This window comes from Triturus cristatus, chromosome 9 (assembly GCF_964204655.1).
Source record: "Triturus cristatus chromosome 9, aTriCri1.1, whole genome shotgun sequence".
NCBI classification, from domain to species: domain Eukaryota; kingdom Metazoa; phylum Chordata; class Amphibia; order Caudata; family Salamandridae; genus Triturus; species Triturus cristatus.
In genome coordinates this window covers 937,999,316-938,023,930 of record NC_140592.1, presented here as the reverse complement: position 1 = coordinate 938,023,930, position 24,615 = coordinate 937,999,316, and the positions used below count along the sequence as shown (strand labels likewise).

General features: G+C 43.3%; 1 protein-coding gene across 1 annotated transcript in view; it reads right to left on the bottom strand.

The window, feature by feature from the left end:
- FBLN5 (fibulin 5) overlaps positions 1-24,615 on the bottom strand; it is a 276,797-nt gene that overhangs the window by 28,583 nt on the left and 223,599 nt on the right. The window contains exon 10 of the mRNA XM_085626515.1: positions 16,755-16,950. Coding sequence (XP_085482641.1) covers positions 16,755-16,950 — 196 coding nt within the window. The remainder of the gene's footprint in view (positions 1-16,754; positions 16,951-24,615) is intronic.

Sequence of the window (24,615 nt, the reverse complement as noted above, 5' to 3'; positions counted from 1 at the left end):
GTACTGATTTTCGGCCGTTACCGACCGGTATTAGCCCACCTACATATGGCCCTAAATCCTCTAGCACAGCATTTTTCATTTCTAAATGCGAGTGTGGTGAACCAGCTGGTGGATCGAGATCTCACAGCCCAGTCTTGTAGACACTTCAGCAATGGTTTTCGAAAATATAACGGCGTATGTTGAGAATGCATTTTGAAGCCAGTGAAGCTAACGAAGATGAGCTGATAGTAGTACGCACTAAGGAGTTCTGTACTTTTTTAAGACACTGGATGCCTGCTTTGGTTCAGCTTAAACAGACAGCATTACTATTTGATATTTGATATTTGAGGGGTATTTCTAAAGCGCAACGTACGCTCCGGAGGGAGCATCTTGGCGCTGAGGATCCTGAAAGACCCAGACCATGAGAATTTATAAGGAAGCTTTGGAGTAATCATCCGAGAGATTAAAGATCCATGTCTTTAGGAGCTTTCTAAAGGGTTTTTCCTGGGTTTGTTGTCTGAGTGTTTTGGGCAGTTTGTTCCAAGCTTTGGCTGCAAGGAAACTGAGTCTTCTCACCCTTCGTTTTCAGATTGTATTTAGGGGGAAGGATGAGGTTGTCGTGGGTCGAACGAAGGTGACGGTTGGGCAAATAGTGGGGAAAGCGCTTGGTGAGATATTTAGGGCCTGTTTGGTTGTAGGCACGAAAGGCTATAATCAGGATTTTGAAAAGAATCCTCTTGTGAAGGGGGAGCCAGTGAAGTGAACGAAGCGCTGCAGAGATAGAGGATCGGCGGGGTAGGCCCAAGACAAGACGGGCAGCTGTATGCAGAACGCTCTGCAGTTTTTGGGTGGTGCTCTTTTTGACTCCTGCAAGCAGGCCGTTGCAGTAGTCCAGTCGTGAGATTATGAGTGCTACTGCTACTGTTTTTCTGGCATCGACGGGGAGGAAGTCGAAGAACTTTCTCAGGGATCTGATCGTTCCGAAGCATTTGCCTGCGACAGTTCTGGCATGCTGCTCAAAGGAGAGTTCGGAGTCAAAGATTACGCCGAGATTCCGGGCTGACGATACTGTCTGGGGGGGGGCAGCAGAATTATCCGGCCACCAAAGTGCTGGAGAGAAGGAGCTGTTGATACCAATCGGGAGGATCTCCGTTTTACTCGAGTTGCATTTCAAATGGTTGTTGTCCATCCATCGAAATACTTCGGTCAGGCAGTGTTTCAGGTTAAGTTCAGCTTTGGTGGATCGTTCGTCCAGTGGCACAATGAGTTGTGTGTCATCGGCATACGAAGTGACAGGTATGCCGAATGATTCTATCAAATTAAGAAGGGGAATAAGGTAAATGTTAAAAAGGAGGGGGCTAAGGATGGATCCTTGCGGGACGCCTGAGGGGACAAGTTTGTCTTTGGAGTGGAATGCGCCCAGAGCGACTGTTTGGGATCGGTCGGAGAGAAAAGACTTTAACCAAGATAGGGCGGAGTCAGAGATGCCAATGTCCCTGAGTCTACTGATGAGGATGGCGTGGGAGATGGTATCAAACGCCGCCGTTAAGTCGAGGAGGATTAGAATGGAGTTTTTTCTCTGATCTTGTAGGGATTTTATGGTGTCAGACAGTTCGATAAGAGCGGTTTCTGTCGAATGCTTGGGGCGGAAACCAGATTGTTGGGGATGAAGAAGGTTGTTTTCATCCAGGTAGCGTTTAAGTTCGTTGTGAACTAGGTGTTCCGTAATTTTTCCCAAAGCCGGGAGTAGCGAAATTGGGCGGAGGTTGGTTAGGTCAGTTGGGGATTTATTTGCCTTCTTCATAAGGGGTTTGACTATTCCTTTTTTCCAACGACTGGGTACTGAACCTGAGCTAAGCGAGGAGTTGATTAGGTTGTTGATGGTCGGGTTAACCTCGTCAATTAATTGGTGAAGTATCTTAGGGGGACAAGGATCAGACGGAGCGCCCGATTTGCAGGCCAGGATGGCTTTTCTCGACTGCTCAAAAGTGACAGAGGGGAAACTACTTAGTGTGCAGCCTTGGGGGACCAGTGGAAGGGGCACAAGGGGAGTGGTGGGGGGGGGGAAATTGATTTGGATAGAGGCAATTTTGTCCTCGAAGTAATCAGAAATTTGGTCACAGAATTTCTGGGATGGGAGGATTTCAGGTACGAGTGCCTTAGGCTGCGTGAAGGATTTAACTATAGCGAACAGCACCTTTTGTTTTTGGCCAGCGTTTTTGATGGCGTTGACGTAGTAGTTTTTTTTAGCCAGTTTGATTTCCAACAGGTAATTTTTCCTTGTCGCGATATAGGAAATACGGTTAGTGGCCTCGTATGTCTTTCGCCAGTTTCTTTCTGCTTTTTTACATAGCCGATGCACATTTGCAAGTTCTGGTGTGAACCAGGGGGCATTTGTTTTGTTTTTTTCCCGGGAGGTGCGAGGGCGTGGAGGCGGGAGTCTGGATTTAATTTCTTGAGTGATCCAGTTGTGAAAAAGATCGGCGTCGGTGTCGACAATGCCGGAAAGGGTGGGTGCTTGAGTTTGCATTGAGGGATTAAGAGTGATGTTATCCTGAACCTTTTTCCAATTGATATGATTCTCAGGGCGAGAGACAGCTTTGTTACGGTTGGGTAAATTTTCGCTCAGAATGTGGAATGGAATTAGGGAGTGGTCAGACCAGATCTGAGACAAAGGGGATAGTGTGATCAAGGAGGGAGAGTTTGTGCAGACTCCATCCAGGGTGTGGCCTAGGGAGTGGGTTGGTAAGGTGACAAGTTGCTTAAAATTGAACATGTCGAGGGTTTGTACGAAATTGATGGTTTGAGCATCTATTTTCGATTCTAGATGAAGGTTAAAATCACCAAGGAGGGTGAAGAATGGATATCTGAGTGAGAATTGTCCTAAGGAATCATACAGTGAGTCGAGGAACTCAGATGCGTTACTGGGTGGGCGGTATATCAGACCGCCTGTGAACGAAGTATGTTCGTTCAATTTAATAGAGAAGCCTAGTCCTTCTGTCTTTTTTAAAGGCTCTAGACTAAAGGTGTGGCAAGGGAGGGTGTCTTTAAGGATGATAGCGACACCTCCACCTCGGCCCTTAGCTCTATCTTCCCTGAGGAGCGAATATCCTAGGGGAAGGGCAACAGCAATATCAGGATTACTATCTGCTGTCAGCCATGTCTCAGTTATCATGAGGCAGTCTAGGTCGGACTCCAAGATAAGGTCGTGTATATCTTGGTTGTGTTTGCACATGGATCGTGCGTTGATCAGACCACCTTTGAGGGAGGGCAGGGGAGCCTGAGGTGTATAGGCCGATGGGATAGTTGAGAAGAGGCCAGTAGACCAGTGGCAGTGTTTGCAACTGACTGGGCCTGAAAGTGCGGCTGGGTCTAGTATACATGGACACTGTTTAGTGACCTGTAGTTGAAGGAGGTCGCTAGGTTGGTAGGAGATGTGGGAGGAAGGATGGGCAGAGTTTCCTGCGCCTGTCGCGGTCTTGTCGCGGACGGGCGCAGACGGGCTTGCCTTAGGCGCGCCTTCGGCGCGCAAACGGCGCTCCCGCTGCGCTCGTCCGCTGCGCTTCCTGCCTAGGCACATATTATAGGAAATGAGATGCAAGGGGCGTGGCCTCAAGGGGGCGTGACTAGCGAGCACACCTGCGATGGCGGCCGCTCAAACAACAAACAAACAATTACCACCGCAGCGATCAGTCGGCTGCGTGGTATGAGGTCTGTCAGCGGATCAGGTAGGCTTTAGGAGTTCGTGATATCAACTGTTAAAAGCGAGTGACACAATGTAAACAATTTTAAAATAAGTAAAAAGTGGCGGCCAGAGCCCGGCTTCCGCCTCAGGTCTGGGAATCTGGATTCTGAAGATGCTTGCGAAACGGCGCCTTATAACAGGGCAGGGGGCGTGGCCTCAAGGGGGCGTGGCTAGCGAGCACACCTGCGATGGCGGCCGCTCAAACAACAAACAAACAATTACCACCGCAGCGATCAGTCGGCTACGTGGTATGAGGTCTATCAGCGGATCAGGTAGGCTTTAGGAGTTCGTGATATCAACTGTTAAAAGCAAGTGACACAATGTAAACAATTTTAAAATAAGTAAAAAGTGTACCGCCAGAGCCCGGCTTCCGCCTCAGGTCTGGGAATCTGGATTCTGAAGATGCTTGCGAAACGGCGCCTTATAACAGGGCAGGGGGCGTGGCCTCAAGGGGGCGTGGCTAGCGAGCACACCTGCGATGGCGGCCGCTCAAACAACAAACAAACAATTACCACCGCAGCGATCAGTCGGCTGCGTGGTATGAGGTCTGTCAGCGGATCAGGTAGGCTTTAGGAGTTCGTGATATCAACTGTTAAAAGCGAGTGACACAATGTAAACAATTTTAAAATAAGTAAAAAGTGTACCGCCAGAGCCCGGCTTCCGCCTCAGGTCTGGGAATCTGGATTCTGAAGATGCTTGCGAAACGGCGCCTTATAACAGGGCAGGGGGCGTGGCCTCAAGCGGGCGTGGCTAGCGAGCACACCTGCGATGGCGGCCGCTCAAACAACAAACAAACAATTACCACCGCAGCGATCAGTCGGCTGCGTGGTATGAGGTCTGTCAGCGGATCAGGTAGGCTTTAGGAGTTCGTGATATCAACTGTTAAAAGCAAGTGACACAATGTAAACAATTTTAAAATAAGTAAAAAGTGTACCGCCAGAGCCCGGCTTCCGCCTCAGGTCTGGGAATCTGGATTCTGAAGATGTTTGCGAAACGGCGCTTTATAACAGGGCAGGGGGCGTGGCCTCAAGGGGGCGTGGCTAGCAAGCACACCTGCGATGGCGGCCGCTCAAACAACAAACAAACAATTACCACCGCTGCGATCAGTCGGCTGCGTGGTATGAGGTCTGTCAGCGGATCAGGTAGGCTTTAGGAGTTCGTGATATCAACTGTTAAAAGCAAGTGACACAATGTAAACAATTTTAAAATAAGTAAAAAGTGTACCGCCAGAGCCCGGCTTCCGCCTCAGGTCTGGGAATCTGGATTCTGAAGATGCTTGCGAAACGGCGCCTTATAACAGGGCAGGGGGCGTGGCCTCAAGGGGGCGTGGCTAGCGAGCACACCTGCGATGGCGGCCGCTCAAACAACAAACAAACAATTACCACCGCAGCGATCAGTCGGCTGCGTGGTATGAGGTCTGTCAGCGGATCAGGTAGGCTTTATAACCTATCCTAGCATGGACAACAGCAATATAAGCAAGAATTTTACGGAAAAAGGACAGAAAAGGCATAAGCTGGATCAGATGATAACACAACCTGGTTACATTGACTATCTGTTGGCCCAAATTCACCTCTATGTCTAGTATTGTATCTAAGTTCTTGACCTTACATGCCAGGGCAAGACATTCACCTAAATTGGAAGGCAAAGAAAGTGATCCCAAAGAATAGTTCACTACAGTATTGCCAAAATTTCCAATTTTGTGAGACTTGTTTTCCAGAACGTTTGGCTCATCCACAGGACAATAGCCTAAACTCACATGATCTCATAATTTGCGCCTGCACAAATTGTATAGTGGCGATATGCGCACAAGGCACCCTCTTTATTCCATACAGAGGGTGGAATAAGAAATGGGTGACATCCTTTGCAAAAAACATTTTATGATGAAACATACGTCTAAAAACTGGGACTCATTTCCTCAAGATGGCAAATAATTTGCACATGCACTGTCCACTCACTCTTTTTTTTTTTTCTTATTGAGCAGAACAGGGATAGTAACAAACAATCAGGAAATATTCTCCATGTACAAATCAATCATAATCCTTATAATATACCACCTAAGAGAATTAGACATTGATGTACTAAAATACCATGACTGAATGGCAAAAAAACATTTACGTGAAGTGAAAAAATGCAAGAGAAGAACTATAAATATTTTGGCATAGAGTCCAATGTTACTACAAAGTGTCGGAATACAGTACATATGAATTTTTAAACAGTATTTGCTGCTTAATACTAACTCAATATGAAATCCATTTCTAGAACTGGACCCCAATTCCTAAAGTTCAAAAAGTGAGAAAGTGCTAAAAAAAAAAAAAAACAACAACAAAAAAAATACAAAGACAAATACTCAAAGTATTTAGACTACAAACCTTTAAAATCCATAGCAGCATTATCATAAACATTAAACCCTTTTTCATGCTAAACCAGTACATGGAAGTTCTTTAGCTAAAGTGCAAAAATACTTTAAAGTACTATGTGCTGGGAGAGGTCTACGTAGAGAGCATAACAGTTCATAGACATTAAATCCTTTTTTATAATAAATCAAAACAGTAGACTTTTCCTATCACCGTCTTCCTATCCTCAGGCTCCCTATATTTAAGCTTCTTGAGGGCGTGAAATGGGAAAAAGTACTAAAACTATAAAACCATAAAACCTCATTTCCTAATACCATTGTCAAATAACTGCCAAATCTTCACAAATGTACTTGTTGCTCCAGCCCTCATAGCATACGCTTCCTCGAACCCCCTCGTACGCTTCATTTTATTAAACCATTTCATAAAGGAGGGTATCTCTAGCAACCTCCAGTTTTGAAGAATTAATGAACGTGCCATCAATGAACAAATCATCACACATGCTTGTTCATGTTTGGTCAAGCCTGGCTTGACTCTGGAGATTCCGAACAAGGCAATTTCAACTTCAGGATCTACCGGCTTTTGGATGGCCTGACTGATAGCTACAAAGATGTTTCCCCAAAATTCATTAAGTTTAGGACAGGTGTAAAAAATGTGGAGCCAATTTCCTTCCTCCTCAGCCTGATAACGGAAGCATCTATTTTCCACATCTGAATATCGTTTACTCAGAGTCTTGGGAGTATAGTATGCTAGCCATCTATTTAAAAAAGCCATCCGTTTAAAATTAGCCGCTTTCAAAGCCTTATGACCGAGCTGGGCTTGTAGTTGCCACTCTTGACAGGACAGGGCGCACCCCGTTTCGTGCTCAACCTTACCCAAAAACATATGTAGGATAGGGAGCTCACCATCTTTCCAGAGCAGAGTGTACCATTTTCCTATGCCTTTAACTTTAGTTTCCTAAAGCAGGGAAGCCAAATTCATCGTCGCGGAAGGGGAGAGAAAATTGACCTTCTTCAGGAAATTAATGACCTGCAAGTAGTCAAGGAAGTTGGGTATAGTTCGATCTAAAAGCTTGTTTTGGACCTCCTGCCACGAGATCACCTTATTATTCATATAGAAATGACCCAATCCCTCAAGACCAATCTCCCTCCACTTCCGAATTCGAGAAGGATGTAGTAATAGACCTAAAGTCTTACATTCCTGCAGCTTTAAATAAACCCACCCTGGAGAAGTGTGCTGTTTGAATAACAATTGGAGTCTGGATGATAGATCACGTAATGTCTGGTATCTTGTTTTTTTTGGCAATTTGATAATTTTTAAGAAAGTAGGAAGTTGTACACCTGCCTCCTGAACCATTATATTTAGAAAAAAATGGTCTTCTAAATTATTAAAATCTAATAGACGAGCTACTATATCGAGCATCGCAGCCTCATAGTAAGTGCGGATTTTTGGAAGTGCTAGCCCCCCTTTATCTACCTCCAGTTGTAACACTTAGAGTTTCACCCTGGGAGCCTTCTTTGCCCATATAAAGTTCCTGAATAAAGAATCAATTTCTTTAAAATAACTTGCATTAATCTTTAGAGGGACGTTGCTAAAGAGAAACACCAGAAGAGGGAGGATAGACATTTTTATCTGTGCCACACGTCCTATAACTGTCAGAGGAAGTACGGACTATTTATCAAGCAGGCTTTTTATTTTTATCAACATAGCCGTGTTATTCAATGTAAACAATTGATCTATTGACTTAGAGATAAAAATACCCAAATATCGTATGGGGGCTGACTTGGATGCTTGTATTTGCAGAATAGGTGGTAAAAAAGAATTGTCATTAATATTTAATGTAATGATTTCTGTTTTATTTTGATTAATTTTATACCCCCCTATAGATTCAAAGCTGGTAAACTCCGCTAGAAGCCGCTCTAGATTGAATTTATCCGGACGCAGATAAAGGATGATGTCATCAGCAAAGAGTTTCAATTTCTCCATCCCGTCTATGGGCGCTCTAATCTCAGGATTTTCCCGAATTCTAATTGCCAGAGGCTCACTAAAAAAAATTAATAATAGGGGGGACAGGGGACACCCCTGCCTGGTCCCCCGCCTGATGGATACTGTCCCAATCTGATCGGCATTCAAAACTATTCTGGCTTCAGCCCCCAGATATATATTCCTTAACATGTGGATGATTGGGAGCGGAAATCCGAATTTAATTAACCCAGTAAATAATGCGTCCCAATTTACGAGGTCAAAAGCCTTTTCGGCCTCGACCATCATAAACATTGATGGAATTTTATTGCAAGTAAAATAATCAAGGGCTTGAATTAAAAACCCAGTATTTGATGACATGAAGCGACCAGCTACAAAGCCAGATTGATCACTATGAACTAACTCTTGAGCGGCTGGTGTAAACCGCTGTGCCCAGACTTTCATCAGAATTTTATAGTCAACATTGAGCAAACTAATGGGACTGTAGGAATTCACATCCTTTGAGTTTTTACCCTTCTTGACAAAGCTGACAATCATGGACTCTTTAAAGCTGGATGGAATATCAGAGCCGTTCTTAATAACATTGAACAGCTTTGTCAAGAAGGGAGTCAATTCGTTTGAAAAATGTTTATACAGTTCAGCAGGGAAGCCATCTACCCCACACGCCTTGGCTCCTGCAATAGATTTTATTGTTTGCGAGACCTCCAATTCCATAATCTGTTGACCAATTTGCTCAAATCGAAATTCTGAAAGGCATGGCAAAGTAACTCCCTCAAAATATTGAATTATCTGTTCCTGGGGTAGCTCATAGTTTGTGGCATATAGCTTCGAGTAATGCTCCATAAAAACCTTAGCTATTCCTTCCTTTTCGCCCATTATATTACCGGTTTGAGGATCAATAATCTCAGACACCAGTGCCGCTTCCTGCTTAAATTTCGTCGCCCCGGGTAGCAATTTACCTACCATCTGGCTTTCCTCATACACCCTCTGTTGGAAGGTTTTAGTGCTATTGATCTCTTCTATCAGAAAAAATTCCCGAAGAGATTGTTTCGCCTTCTCGGGCAGACACCCCACATTGGTAGAGCCTTGTAGATTATTTCGAAGCTGAAGGGCGCTTTCTACTGCCCGCTGGAGTTTATCAATTTTATCCCACCGTAATTTGTTCTGGAATGCAGAGTAGGCTATCAGTTGACCTCGCAATGATGCTTTAAATGCTCCGCAGACCGCAAATACCCCTGCAGACTCCTGATTACGAGTAAAGAACTCAGATATCCAAATCCTCATATTCGCCACCCAAATGGGATCTTGCGTTAGACGCCGATCCATTTGCCACCTGGAGCGGGCACTTGCTTGTTCGATTATTGCAACCTCTAATTTAATAAAAGAATGGTCTGAAAAGGAGTTAGCCCCTATTTCAGAACCCATGCATTTCATTGACTGGGATAACAGAAAAAAGTCAATCCGAGAAGCAGAGCGAAATTGGCGAGAATAACAAGTGTATTTATGTAGTGAGGGATACATATATCGCCAGGGGTCATGAAGATGATGCTCCATTTTAAGGGCTTCAAGCACCTTCTTAGTATGCGGTTTTAGCTCTTTTTTATTTATGTTAGAAGTATCTTTTTTAATATCTTGGATGAAGTTAAAATCACCTCCCATAATTATTTTTCCTGGGACGCCCCTTATTAAGTCCGCAATCTTAATTATCTGTGAAATCTCATCTACTACCGGACCATAGTAGTTTATGAAGTTTAATATAGTGCCACTTAATTTAGCCACAATCCAAATCCACCTCCCTTGTGGGTCTCTCTCAATTTGGCCAAACTGCCAGGAAAAATTCCTGGAGAAATAAACTGCTACCCCTCTTTTCGCTAAGCCTGACGAAGATTAAAACGCATGAGAAAAAAATCTGGGAAGAAATAGCTTAGGGAAGCTAGTTTTCAAATGCGTCTCTTGCAAAAATAATACATGAGGGGAAAAGGAGGTGAGCCACCTTATTAATCCTCCATATTTCTGCTTGTTTAAGATCCCATTTACATTGACTGACATCATAGTACATTTGTTACCTTTATTAGCCATTCATTTGTAAAACATTCCTGATTTTAATTTCCCTGGATTTACCAAATTTACAATTTTCCCTGATACTGCTCATTTTATTATTTTTAACCCAAACCCCCCAACCCAAACCCCGCCTACCCTCTAGAGATGTGAGAGATTCCCGCTTACTACATCTCACCCTCCCAAACCGCATGGGGTGCCTTGTTGATGCACCCTATGTGACCTTTCACCCCCCCTCCCCAGTGAAGGCAGTAGCCATTTAATTTTCCTTTCTTTTCCCTTTTCCTTGCCCTTTCCTTCTTCTTCCTCCTCTCTTCCCCTCTTCTCTGTTCACTTTTTCCCCCTTTTTAACCCATTTTCTTCTTCCTTTTTTTTCTACCCTTCACCTTTCCCCCGCATTTCTTTATTTTCCTCCCCCTGCGAGAAGATGTTCTATCCTGCTGATAGCTCTTTCAGTAATTCCTGAGCTTCTTCAACCGACGAAAACATAAGAAATTTTCCTCTCACTAGAACCTTTAGCTTTGATTGTTGTGCTATGGAGGCTTGTGCCCCCTTAGCTTTAAAAAGATGCAGGAGTTTAACAAACTCTTTTCGTCTTCTGGCTGCCTGAGCTGACATATCTGAGAAGACTCGGCATTTTGATGTCTCATTAACCGAAAATTGTCTTTGTTCAATAGCCTTGCTGAGGATTCTCTCTTTGACTCTGAAATCTGCAAAATTAACTAAAATGGTGCGAGGTATCAGAGAGTTTGGAAGAGGGTGAGATGGTATTTTATACGCCCGGGTAATTGTTAAATCATCCATACAGTCAGGAAGTATTTTCTGTTTAATGAAGGATTCTGCCCACTGGAGAGGTTGTGCTCCTTCAATACCCTCCGGGACCCCTACAAACCGGAGGTTAGTGCGCCTGGAATGATTTTCAAGTTCCTCCAGTTTATTTTCCAGTACTCGTTTTTCCTTAACCCCCTCTTTAACTTTCAAGGACATAATGTTCATCTGGTCTTCCAAGTCAGAGATTCTTGTCTCTGCTTCTTGAATTCTAGCGGGGAAACCCGCCATTGCTTCTTCGATTTTATCCAGACGAAGGTGAATGGATGCCGTCACAGTTTCATGTGATTTTTTTAAATCCCTGATTTCATCTAAGATCATATTGAGCATTTCCTTAATGTCTATTTTAAACATATTTGCTTCTTTGATTTCAGAAACTGGAGGCTGGAGCTGAGCATTATTCAAAAGAGATGAATTCCCTGCCTGTTTCCCAGGAACTGGTAAACAGTCACCTATTTCTACTACTGGGTGCACAGCGACAGTCTCGGATAGGGCTGTTACTAGTCGTGGACTTACTGCTGTTATATTTTCACCTGCATCTTCAGAAGTAGTAGTTGAGCCTTCCTGTAGGGGGAGTGTTAAGGCAGGGGTCTGTGAGATAGCTGCCATTGCTGGTAAACCCGCTAACGGCATCATTAATTTAGGGGGTCTTAAAATAGACTGTTCAACGGTCGGCGCCGAAACTAAGGGTGTGCCCTTCACCTGATTTAATATAGGGGTGGAGGTATTCAGTCGGGATGCCTGAGTAGTATCAACCTTTGGTGATCCGTCAGCGTGTAAGTCCTTACCAGATGTCCCATTTAGGATATCAGATACATGCTGTATGTTTTTTTTTGGGAATAATGGAAATTCTTTAAAGCTGGGGCCCACAGTTGGGGATAAATGGACTGGAACTAAAACAAAAGCTGGATTTTCAAAGGGGGAATCATTCCCGAGACCTGGGGCAGACATTAACCCTTTTGGGGGTGAGTCGATTTCTGCTGAGAGACGCCCCTCTTCGTCGGTGCTCTCCAGACTGGAGATAGTAGCAGTCTGGCATGGATTGCTCTCTAGCCTCGCTGCTGCAGGTAACGTTGTCTTAGTCGCCCAGGGCGAGTTTTTATCTGTTGTTTTGTCGCTGCATCTGGTCTTATGGCAGTAACCGTAGATTTGAGGTTTTGCCCCATCCTGCCAGATAACAAGGTGGTCTTTCCTGCGGATTGTTTTCCCCAGTGCCTTACAGAATGCGCAAGAAAAAAACAGTAGGGGAGAGAGCAGAAAGCAGAAAAAAAACAAAAAGGGCAGGAGTACCCCGGTACCAGATGACTGGTTACTGGTGACTGATGACTCACCGATAAGCAGCTTCAACTTTGCAGGCTCCTTTCCCCAAAGGAGAGCAAAAATCCCTCAGAAGCGGAATTCCAGGTGGGGATACGCAGCAAATGGGGATAGACAGGCAGTTTTTCATAAGGGCTGAGCCGCACCTCCTCGCACCTCCTTGTTCAGTCGAGCTGCCGCAGAGTAAAGTTTTTCCAGCGTTGTACCGTCGCTATGTCACTAAGGGGAAGGCCGGAACCTCACTCTCCCCGTCTTCACTTTTCGCGGGCATTGGGGAGCAACATCTTCCGGGCCATCCTTCGGCAGGGCCAAGGAGCCGAACAAGAAAAAGAAAAACCCACCAGATCAGCATGAAAGTCCGTCAAACACGGTGCCGATTACAGCTTGTCTCAGCTTGTCTCAGAGCGCGGCAACCCGCTTCCGACATCCCGACATCACAAACAGCTGCCTCCAAACCGAGGGGAGGGGCTCCCGGTCACCTGTGGCTACGGACCAGCGGGATTCGCTGCAGCCATCCTCCGCCCTCACTGTCCACTCACTCTTGGCAAAGCAGCAGTGCCACTACACAGAATCTTGTTTTGATAAGAGTGTGAAGAGTATGACGGATGACAAGATAATTAGTAACATTTTTCGCCTGACATGGTTATGGAGATTCTTCGGAAGAGAGAGAACGTAACCAGACCAGCTACATAAGGCTGTCATGTTGTTCCAAGCCAAGTGAAGAAGCTGGGTGCACACAATTTGTTTGGCTGTTCTCTCACAAAGAACACGGATATTGTGGTTGGAGCCTTACAGTAAGTATATCACAAAGGGCTCCATCAGGACCTAGGTGCCAATCTGAGCACCATGTTCCACCACTTCAGGAACAACTGATCAACACACACCACACACTCTGTCGGATTCATTTTATAATATTTGTGTATCATTTTATGTCTTCTATCATTTGTGTTGTTAGTGGTTTCTTTTTTGTGTGATTTGTAACCCTTAAGACTATCTCAAATGACAAGTTAAGACAGGAGAGATGGAAAGAAGCGACCAAAACACATGAAGCAAAGCAACAGGCGAGGAGTGAGGAAGAGATGTGTGAATGTAAAAATTGTTTACCAAGACACTTGCTTCTCATTGGCAGTGCCTATATGATTGTTAGGGTCACACTGGAAACTAAAAGCAGCCCTGGCAAAAATATTGAAACTGGCTCGCTTTTTAGAAGGAGCCTACCAGACAACGGGAGCTGTCTGTTTCCAAAAGACCAATTGTAGGCTTAGCATGAACTTACACGGGCTTATATCCCACCCATCGCTTACCATTTCTTGGCTTGAATGTCATTCTAATTTGCGTGCCTCTTATCCCAGAGCTTTGCTTGTCCATCTTGTATTTTGCTCTACCCTGGAGCAAAATCTTGTTTACCATTCATTTGACTGTCTGACTTGTGTCCTTCCACTGCTCAATTTAAGAGAACTACTTTTTTTGCTTTTTCTCTATCAGAGGTGCATGTGTTTTCCAGATTTCTTCCTCCTGTATTTCTCTTCCCCCCCCCCCCCCCACCCTCGCCAAATACTTGTCTTTTCCCTCATGGCTGCTCAGTCTCTCTCCAATGTACTTCTTCCTCTGCCTCACCTGCACTCCTTGTTGGCGAATACCTCATACACTTCTCCCCACTCCCTGTTTTGTGTCTCCCTATTGCGCTTCCTACCCCACACCCATGTAGCTCTCGCCCTCGTGCCCCCACCCACTTCCTGATCGGCTGCTCTGTTGCACCCCTGCCTCGCCGTGTTTTTTCCATATATATTTTTGGGGGGAGTTCCAGGCAGAAAATTCTTGCCGGCCTTCCACAAAAGTGCTTTCACGCAGCTACAATTTTGTTTTTTCATATCGACCAATTTAAGTGGTGCCCACCAACTTAGATCGTCCCAGAGCTGAGTCCTATTGGCTTTGCCAATGTTTATTTCTATGTTCCTCTCTTTCTCCCTACAACTCTGCTGTGCAATGAACTCCCAGGCAGCTGAAGAGCGTGGCAGGAACGGCTCCCCAAAAGTGGCGATATTTTAAGTTCTCGGCTCAGAGTAGACATGAAAGCACAGAAATATCCCAAAATGTTCATAGTCAGGACAAAATGTACTATTCTAACTCTATTTCTGAAATATTTGTAGTGAAATTCAGGGAAGGAGTTTAGAATAGTAAACTTTCCAATCCTCGACTACTTAATGCTTTTAATTTACCTTCCCTTCACTTTCAAGTAAAGCCACAAAAATATGGCTCCTATCAAAAGGCACAAACTTACTGAAACAGAACACAAGGGCTGTTCTAATGCTTGATATCTGTGTTAGTAGTTCTTCTGTGACCCTCAAGTACTCAGCGAGTGCAGTGATCAAAAATATGGAAGGCACTGAGGCATTACCCAATGGGACGTTTCAACATACAGAATACCGCAATCTAAATATCACACCAAGTACTATATGTAGGGGGGGGGGAGACTTTGTATCCATAGTTCAATCTAAAATAGTATATGGCAAGACCTGGCAAAAAAGGATGGCTGTGACCTCCACTCCTCCATGGTTTCAGGTGATTTGCAGAGAGAGGGCATTTTAAAGAGTAATGTCTTTCTCCAAGAGTCTCAAGGGGATTTGTAATGTCTTTCTCCGAGAGTCTCAAGGGGATTTCAGCTAAAAAGAACCAACTGAGATAACATGTCCCTTTAACGTCACTGGGAACGATTCCCAAAGACATTAATACAAGTATACGAATACAACTTGAGTAGGATTTTCTGGAATTCACAAAATCGCAAGGACGATGCACTGACTAACAATTTCTCTTCAAACTCTGAAAGAATATCCACAGTGGGGGCAATACACCAGGTGAAGGTCACTGTTCAATTCCAAATCCACCTATTAGTTCTGCACTATTATTTTTTTCATGTGGGAAAATCCCTTCTTCTGAAACAACGGAGGTGTTTGGCCATTTGTTCACTATAATTGGATGTTACTCCATCAGGCTTTCAAAACTGAAGTTAGATGTTTCATTGGGGTGGGACAAACATTTATGAATGTTTGTGACCGCTCACAAAGGGGTGCTCCCAGCATTCCCAGTCGCCTACGCAGTGAGCTTCTATAAACACTTGTTCCCTGGGGTCCAAAGTTCACATAAGTTCCATTGTGTCATTAAGTAAAATGGCATCAAATTACAAGACATTACGTGAAATGCAAATCTGGCATTTTGTGCAATTTGTTTCAGCATACAGTATCCCTTTCCATTATTCGGGTGCTTTCGAGGGACAACTAATTACGTCATTTGGTGTAATGGTGTAAGTTCATGCAAAAAGCATAGTATGCACTACTGGAAATTACACTAATTATGTCAGCGTAATTGAAATTCCACCCCTCTTTTTGTAAATGGCACAACTTCTGTCTCACCCTCCCTACTACTGATGAAGTCGGTGAATATATATAGCGATACTAAAGAGGATGATGGACGGAGCGTTTGAGCAAATCAAACACTCACCCCCAGTCAACTGATCTGGGTTTAATCCATCATCTTTCTTTAGCTCACTCCACCACCCCAGTTCAGACATGGCCATATGCAAATCAGTCTGACCCTGTGCCTCATGGGAACAGTCCAGCCCGAACTGCCGAGCCATGTCTTCCCTGGACCGGAAACAAGATTCCTGAGACCGGTTTCGGGTTAATAACCCTCATCAGCCAGGCTATCTTGAATCCAATGGCAAAGTGAGCAAGAGACCCAAGTCTGGGCATACCCTGCCAACTTAGGGCGAACAAAGCGATACCAAAGAGGATGATGGACAGAGCGTTTGAGCAAATCAAACACTCACCCCCAGTCAACTGTTCTGGGTTTAATCCATCATCATGCTTTAGCTCACTCCACCACCCCAGTTCAGACATGGCCATATGCAAATCAGTGAATATATATAGGCCATCATTACTAGTTAGGCATAACAAGTGAGGAATGTACCACATATAGTAAAATACAATTACCCTGGAGTGAGGTATTTACCAAATAAGCAAATGTCTCCTATTCTAACTTTTTACCTTTCAAATGAGGCATAACTTGTGGAATCAGTATTTAACACACCAAATCTGCATGTTTTGCCTTTTTTTATGGACCTTTCACCGTGATACATTTCGCAGTGTTTGACCTGCTGGAATTTATCAAGGGAAAACTGAGAGGATGTGATAATTTTTGCATAATTTGTCATTCTAATCCATGTACAGACGTGTTTGCAGAGAGATTCGAATTTTGCCCTTCTCTTGTAATCAGGGCCTCAGATTTGTGAATTTTCTCATATCCTCATCCTGCAAATCATGATTTTGGAAATTTCCACCTCAAAGTACACTTTTTCCAACAGCAGGTAAAACCAACCAGGAGTGCTGTGATTGCAGACAATGTTTTCAAGGGGGAGAGTTTCTGGTGAAGAGGTCAGGCCCAGCTTCAGACCATCTAATTCCCGTTTACAAACCGAAACACCAAGTGTAGCTTACCCTCATGTAGAATTCTCTGCCTTCATTCCCAGACTTGATTTGGAAAATGTAATAGGCACCAGGGTAGCGGGTTGTTGCTTGCATTTGGAAGATATCAGTTGGAACACTGCGTGTGGACACCATGTCCATATGCCTGTGCACGATGGTAAAAGGTTTGTCGCGGCATCCAGTATTTTCAGCTGGGCACATGCACCGACTGGAAGAGAAAGGGAGGGTTATTCCTGTTGTCCTCAAGTGATCCCAGATTACAATTGCCACCTTAACACACAGAATATTTATATAGATGTAGATATATATATATATATATATTCACTGAAAAAACCATAGGTTTCACACACGTTATAGTTAGGAATTAGCATTTTAAAAACCTTGCAAATTCACTTAAAAAACCATAGGTTTCACACATGTTATAGTTAGGTGGATATTTCACTCGTAAAAAACCAATGAAATTCCCCCGTTATAGTTAGTTGAGATAACTATAACTCGCGCGCCTGCAATCCTCTGCTCATGACGTCACATATTACATCACTCATGACATGGTCAGTGGCATCACTCATGACATCACTGATGACATCATCCTTGTGATAGAGTGGCGGTCGCGCGAGTTATAGTTATCTCAACTAACTATAACGGGGGAATTTCATTGTTTTTTTACGAGTGAAATATCCACCTAACTATAACATGTGTGAAACCTATGGTTTTTTAAGTGAATTTGCAAGGTTTTTTAAATGCTAATTCCTAACTATAACGTGTGTGAAACCTATGGTTTTTTCAGTGAATTTGTACGGTTTTTTAAATGCTAAGTTATGTATGTATTTTTTTTTAAATATATTTCTTTTTCAATAAACTACGTAAGCGCCAGTAGATAATATATATGTATATATAGATATGTATATTATCTACTGGTGGTCGCCAGTAGATAGTTATAGTTAGGACCGTGTTTCCATAGGAAATCTGAAAATTCTATTTTGAATAACTTTGGCGCCGGTTGACGAAACCTCGCAAAATTTTCAAAACTAATGGGGCGCTCCGCTCAGCTCCTACCCTGAAAGTCTCGGGGTGATTCGTCAAGCGGGGGCTGAGAAAAAAGGGGGGTCCCAAAACGCGTTTTCCCCATGCATTTTCCCATAGGACCTTTAGTCGAAGGTACAGCCCGAACGGCTGAACAGAATTACTTGAAATTTGGCAAAGAGGTAGTCCTCAGGTCAGGCATGTGCCTTTTGCATATATGGTGTCAATCTGTTCAGTAGGTCCTGAGAAAATTGCATTTAAAAGCACATAAATATCTATAAGCGCGCACCGTGCGCGAACGGTGCGCGCACCATAACGTGCGTGAGCGTAATTCTGATTGGTGATTACATGTCAGTCAACATTCGAATTGGTCGAAATCAGGAAGTGTCGGCCACCATTTTGTGTGTTTTGTGTGTGACAGTGAAAAAGAAAGGTGGAGAACGTGAAAAGGGGGCAGGGTAGAGAGTTCCTGACCCCCTAGCCTTTGTCAGGGGGTCCCTGAAGGACCCCGAAGGGTGAAAAAAACATTTTATTTTTTGTTCAAAAAATCGCAGGGAGCGCGCACCGTGCGAGCATGGTGAAAAACCTTAAAAAAAAAAAAAACATTTTAAACAAGCCATTCCATATTACAGGATACAGTCAATCTATAACTATATACATAGGTAGCTTATTGTAAAATAAATATATAAAAAATATAATAAAACATACATAACTTAGCATTTAAAAAACCTTACAAATTCACTTTAAAAACCATAGGTTTCACACGTTATAGTTAGGAATTAGCATTTAAAAAACCTTGCAAATTCACTTAAAAAACCATAGGTTTCACACATGTTATAGTTAGCTGGACATTTCATTCGTAAAAAACCATTGAAATTCCCCCGTTATAGTTAGTTCAGATAACTATAACTCGCGCGACCGCCACTCTATCACAAGGATGATGTCATCAGTGATGCCACTGACCATGTCATGAGTGATGTAATATGTGACGTCATCAGCAGTGGATTGCGGGCGCGTGAGTTATAGTTATCTGAACTAACTATAACGGGGAAATTTCAATGGTTTTTTACGAGTGAAATGTCCAGCTAACTATAACATGTGTGAAACCTATGGTTTTTTAAGTGAATATATATATAGATATATACATTTAGATAGATATATCTATCTCTATATCTATCTATATATAAATATATATAGAGAGAGATAGATATTTATATAATATATATATATATATATATATATATACACACACACGTTTATATATAATACAAAAGGCGGTAGTAGTGTTTTTTGGGGGGTCGCACTTCAGAAAGGTATTCAATCAGACTGGGCAGTCACAAATATGGTTATTTCTCATATTTATCCCAGACAACAAAACAATTGTTTATGGTGCCACTAGGGGTAGAAAGTGTACCCTACTACCTTAGAGAAAAAATGGAAAGGTACTGACAATAGTCACTGTGCAACACAGACAAACCTAGTTATACCCCGGCACTCCAAATATCAAATCTTTTCTCATGTAACACCTTCATAAGCTGTCTTCACAAAACCATGTAATCAATATATCACTGGTCAAACAACAAAGATAGGTTATTATTTTCTTTACTTTTGAAACATCACAAATTAAATCAAGACTGCAAAAAGACCCCTGTTGCAGAGAACATATAGATGGGGGAAAAGTTGCACAGAAAATTCACAGTTGTACAGTCCTGATCAAGATGCGTGAGAACAGCCGACACGTGTTTCGTCACATCCAGTGACTTCCTCAAGGCTTTCAAGACAAGAAATAATGTCTGTGATAATAACCGATCCTGCTTCTTCATATATTAAGTGGAAATGTAGCTCAAAGGTGCTTAAGTAAGTCCGTCTGAAGGATGTCCAAAGCGTATTCCCGAGTGGAAGCCCAAATTCAGATTCCAATGTGTGTTGACCTCGAGTCTGGAGGCCCACGTCGCGCATTTGCTCTAATCGGGGCCTAACATAGCCCGAGCCGGTATCCCGAATACGGATGCGACTCTTGAAAAAGCAGAATTTCAGAGGGCTTGTATATTTTCAAGCACCAAATACTGGAATGCTCATTACTGCACAGGAACAAACACACATTGGAATCTGAATTTGGGCTTCCACTCTGGAATACGCTTTGGACATCCTTTAGACGGGCTGTTCTCACGCATCTTGATCAGGACTGTACAACTGTGAATTTTCTGTGCAACTTTTCCCCCATCTAGATGTTCTCTACAACAGGGGTCTTTTTGCAGTCTTGATTTAATTTGTGATGTTTCAAAAGTTAAGAAAATAATAACCTATCTTTGTTGTTTGACCAGTGATATATTGATTACATGGTTTTGTGAAGACAGCTTATCAAAGAAAAGATTTGATATTTGGAGTGCCGGGGTATAACTAGGTTTGTCCACATATTTATATATTATAATATAGCAGTGCCGCCTGTTGCTGATGGGCTATAAGGGTGGTTAATGGCCCTTAATATGATTTACAGGCTAGAGCTGCAGAACATACATACACATATTTCAATTGTAATCTAAGTTACTCTTTACTGATGGGTGATCAGCTTCCACCTATCAATTATTTTCAAAGGGGCAACGGCCCAAGTGGTATAGATATTTTATGCAACCATATATCTGTAGATGGTACCCTACTAGCTCTATTTTGTTTTTAAAAAGTAGGTGTTAATATCATGCAACTTAATAATATCTACTAGTGAAAACTGAAAGTATAAGTCAGGCCTACCAATATAAAGATCACCAGTGGCGGATGATGATCTTTCAAAGTGGTGAGGTGTACTATTTGCCCTAAATTGTGGCGAGTGACACCAACCATTTCTAGGGAGAGTTCAGTTTATTCTACCAATATATATATATATATATATATATTTTTTTTTTAATTGAGTCAATTAGTACTCTGTAAGGCACAATTATCACATTTATTTGCTAAAAGGCTTAGAGTCTGATAGGGCCCTCATTAAATATTCAAGGCCTTTCATGGCGTGCTAAGCCATTAAAAGTTATGCTACCCTTGAATTTACCATATTTTGTTTCACAAAATGCTATGGGTGCACCCATATATCAAAATTATCTCCGCTATACCAGGTCAGACATTTAGTCATGGGTGCCCATCAATAGCTTTCTTCCTACTTAGGCCAAAAATTACAAACGGTATGCCAGAGCCAGAATGTTGCCATTGGTACCATCCATATGTGTGCTACCCTTGTGTGACAAAATATCTCTAGTATGTCAGAACAAGCATTTTGTTGTGAAAGACCGCCTCCCATATTGCCACGGTTGTCCTCCATTGTGCCAAGAATTGCCTTCAATGTTCGAGCACCAGCATTTTGTCTCTAGTGTCCCATGCAAATAATTTCCTACAGTATGCCAGCACCAGCATTTGTTTATTATGGGTGGTCCTGTGCCAAAAATGATCTTCAGTATGCCAGTGCTAGCATTTTGCAGTGGGTGTCCCATATGCTGAGTATTACCTCTAGTACCCTATTGCCCAAACTGTGGGTTACGACCCGATTATGGTCAGACATGAAAGTCCAAGCAATAAATAGAGATGGCTTTAAATTATGTATTTATCTTGTCACATTTGCTGTGCTTCAAAGACAGAGGTCAAATGTGAGGCTATTTCTTCTGACAAATTGCTCCTTATTTTTTTAACATGGGAAACGGTTATTCCCGAGACTTCTATAAAATACTGGATAGTCTCTTAATTTCATTGGTGCGGGCGGGAAAAAGAAGTAGAGTGGCGCTGCCACTACTCACACTTGACCCGGAGGAGGGGGGTATGGGGCTACTGGACCTTGAGCTTTACTACTATGCCACTAAGCTACAACACGTAGCGCACTGGGCAGCGGTTATGACAACTGGGAGAAACACTTGCTGAAGGGCACCTGTAGGGCCATTCCATTGATGGATTCACTCATGAGGGGGTCGAGGGCGAAACACCACCACCCATATGTGGTTCGTCAGGTCACAGAGATCTGGGAAAACGTAATCTGGTGAGTAATAAAGAGGCCCCCCTTACTCAGGACTTGGTTGTGTGGATGCGGTTGCCCTTTAATTGCATTAGCGTAGCTGTGTCAGTTGTACGTTGGAGAGAGGGGGGATGTGAGACATTCGGGGATCTCTAACCAGGAAAGCGTTTCCTCACTTTTGCGGAGGCTCGAGAGGCTTTGTCCTTAGGGGGTGGGCAATTCTTCCAATTTGCAAAAATAGCACACACGGCAAGGGAAATCTGGATGGACTTTCCAAAAACACCCCTGAAGAGAGAGACGCCACAGGTACTATTGACGGATGGGTCAGCGTGTCACTTTGTGTCCCTGTTTTATAAGGCTCTTAAAATTGACAGGGTGGGAATTTAACCCAGGGCCCAGCGGGCCTGGAGGAAAATCTTGGTGCACCACTATCATATGTAGACAGGAGCATGACTTGTGCGTTAGTGAGAATAGTCTTGTGCAATGCCAGGTTCAAGTTGACACATCCAGGTATGTACAACATTTGTATACTACCCCTGTTAAACTTTGTAGGATGTAGAGGCTCAGAGATGCAGATTGCCAGAGGTGTGGGGTGGATGGCGCTTCCTTCCTGCATCTGGCCTGGGAGTTCCCCGGGGTGCGTGCCTTCTGGGTGGTGGTGCTCCCACTAATAAAAGCAGCAACTGGCATTACCATAGAAGAGGGACCACTACTCCGCCTCCTGGGGGTCATAAAACAACCCAGAGGGGGGAAAGGCATTGGGAATTCCTGCAACCAGCTTTGTTCCTGGCACAGTGGTGTGTGTCCACAGGGTGGTTGAGTGATAGAATGCCTTTGTCGCGTGGTGGCTTAAGGACATGACAGAGTGGGGGCTTGCAGAGAAGGAACACATGAAAGCCAGCAGGAAGGGTGCTAAATTACAAGATGATCTTGAAAAATGGGGGATGCGCTTAACGGCACGACAGGAGGCCAATGAGGAAGAGCGCTCCCCCCTGCCCATGCTCGGTGTGTGGATCCCTTGACAGTGCACCTGGGACACACCAGGGAGATGGGGTGGAGGCCGAGGAGGGTGCCTGAATGAAGGGGGGGAACCGGGGAGAGGATAAAGATACAGACTGCTGAAACATGGGCCCTGAGGGGATACCTTGGCATAACCACGAATTTTAGGAAACAATGAAGGATGAGATCCACAGTAAGTGTAGTATACAGTAACACTGTATACTATATGGAAATGCTAATAAAAACATATATTGGTGTTTACAAACTCTTCACATTTTGCAGAGAAATAAAAGTAAGGTGAATTATGTGACAATCTTTCTGTGGCACACAGAGATTGAAAGGAAAGGCTGCAGGTTCTTCATTTTTACCCCACAACATAAATTAAATATCTGTAAATGAATTGTACATATTCAGCAGTTAGGAAAGCAAAAATGAAGCACATTCTTTTAAAATTTGAAGTGTGATGGATGTTAATAGGATCAAAACAAATCAAGACACTTTACTGGGGAATGCACAAATGAAAGAATATTCACCAAAACCCGATTTCCATATATTACCATTTGTGTGCAATACAGTTTTATCAATAAAACTGTTTGTAGAAATTTAGTAGCCAATTCTACAAAAAAATGTGCTATCTGTAAATGACAGTTGCGCTGCCACACAATTCTTTACTTACATTAAAATATCACCCACCTCATGTCCATTAAAGCTAGGTAGGTAACGAAAGTTTGCTGCTCAAAAGAGCGGGTCATGGTTGTAAAAAGTTGGGAAGCACTACTATAGTATGCTAATGCCAGTATTTATCACAGGCACCTGTCATGCTAAGAACCATTTCCAGTATGCAGGCACCAGCATTTTGCCATGGCTGCCTCCACAAGCTAAGAATTATCTTCAGTGTGCCAGGGCCAAGGGAAGACTCAAACGCTTAACACCACATTCTCACTAATGCTCACTTACATCACTCACTCACACTGATTCTCACACACTGACACTCTTTAATTCTCACTAACTCTTTTGCATTCACTCTTACTCTCACTTATTCACGATCTCACTCACTCCTACTTTGACTCATTCATACTTTCTCACTGATGTACACTCACTAGTCATTCTCACTCAGTCTCGCTTATTTTCACTAAATAGGAGTCACTAATTTGCAGTCACTCACACACAGACATTCTTTCATTCATACTTTCTAACTCAAATTCAGTTGCACTCACTTTTACTTTCACTCACTAACACTCATATATTTTCTATCACTCTGACTCTCTCATTTTCATTCACGGCTAATTACACTTACTCATTCTCACCCATCTCACTAACACCTCCCTCACACTCATTCTTACTCATCATTCTTGTGCACTCACTTGCAGCCACTCTTTATTTCATTCACTAATTTTCACTCACCTGACTCACTCATTCTCACTTACTGCCAATCTCACTCACTCCCACGCACTACCTGTCACTCGCTCACACATGCAAACAGTCCCTCGTGCTCACACATACAAATGTTCTCTGTGGCAGAAACACACTCTTATCTGCACACATGCACACAACATACATTTAAAGTCATTTTATTTTAACTTATCTCAGCTGCAAGTGAATGTCTCATTCCAGCCCCCGGTGCTTCATTTTTTTAATTACACTATCAAAGAATAATAATTTTCACTTTCAGAGTAAGAACTAGTGGGCAGAAAACAAGTACGGTGTAGGCCCGATGCCCATTAAGGGCAGGCTGCACCTGTGTTTGGGCACTCATTTTGTCGTTTCTGAGGCCATGGGCGTGAAGACAGAGGTAGCAAGGGCAAGCCAGGGTTCCCAGCTGCAACCCCTGGCAGCCCCAAAATGACATACAAGCGAATT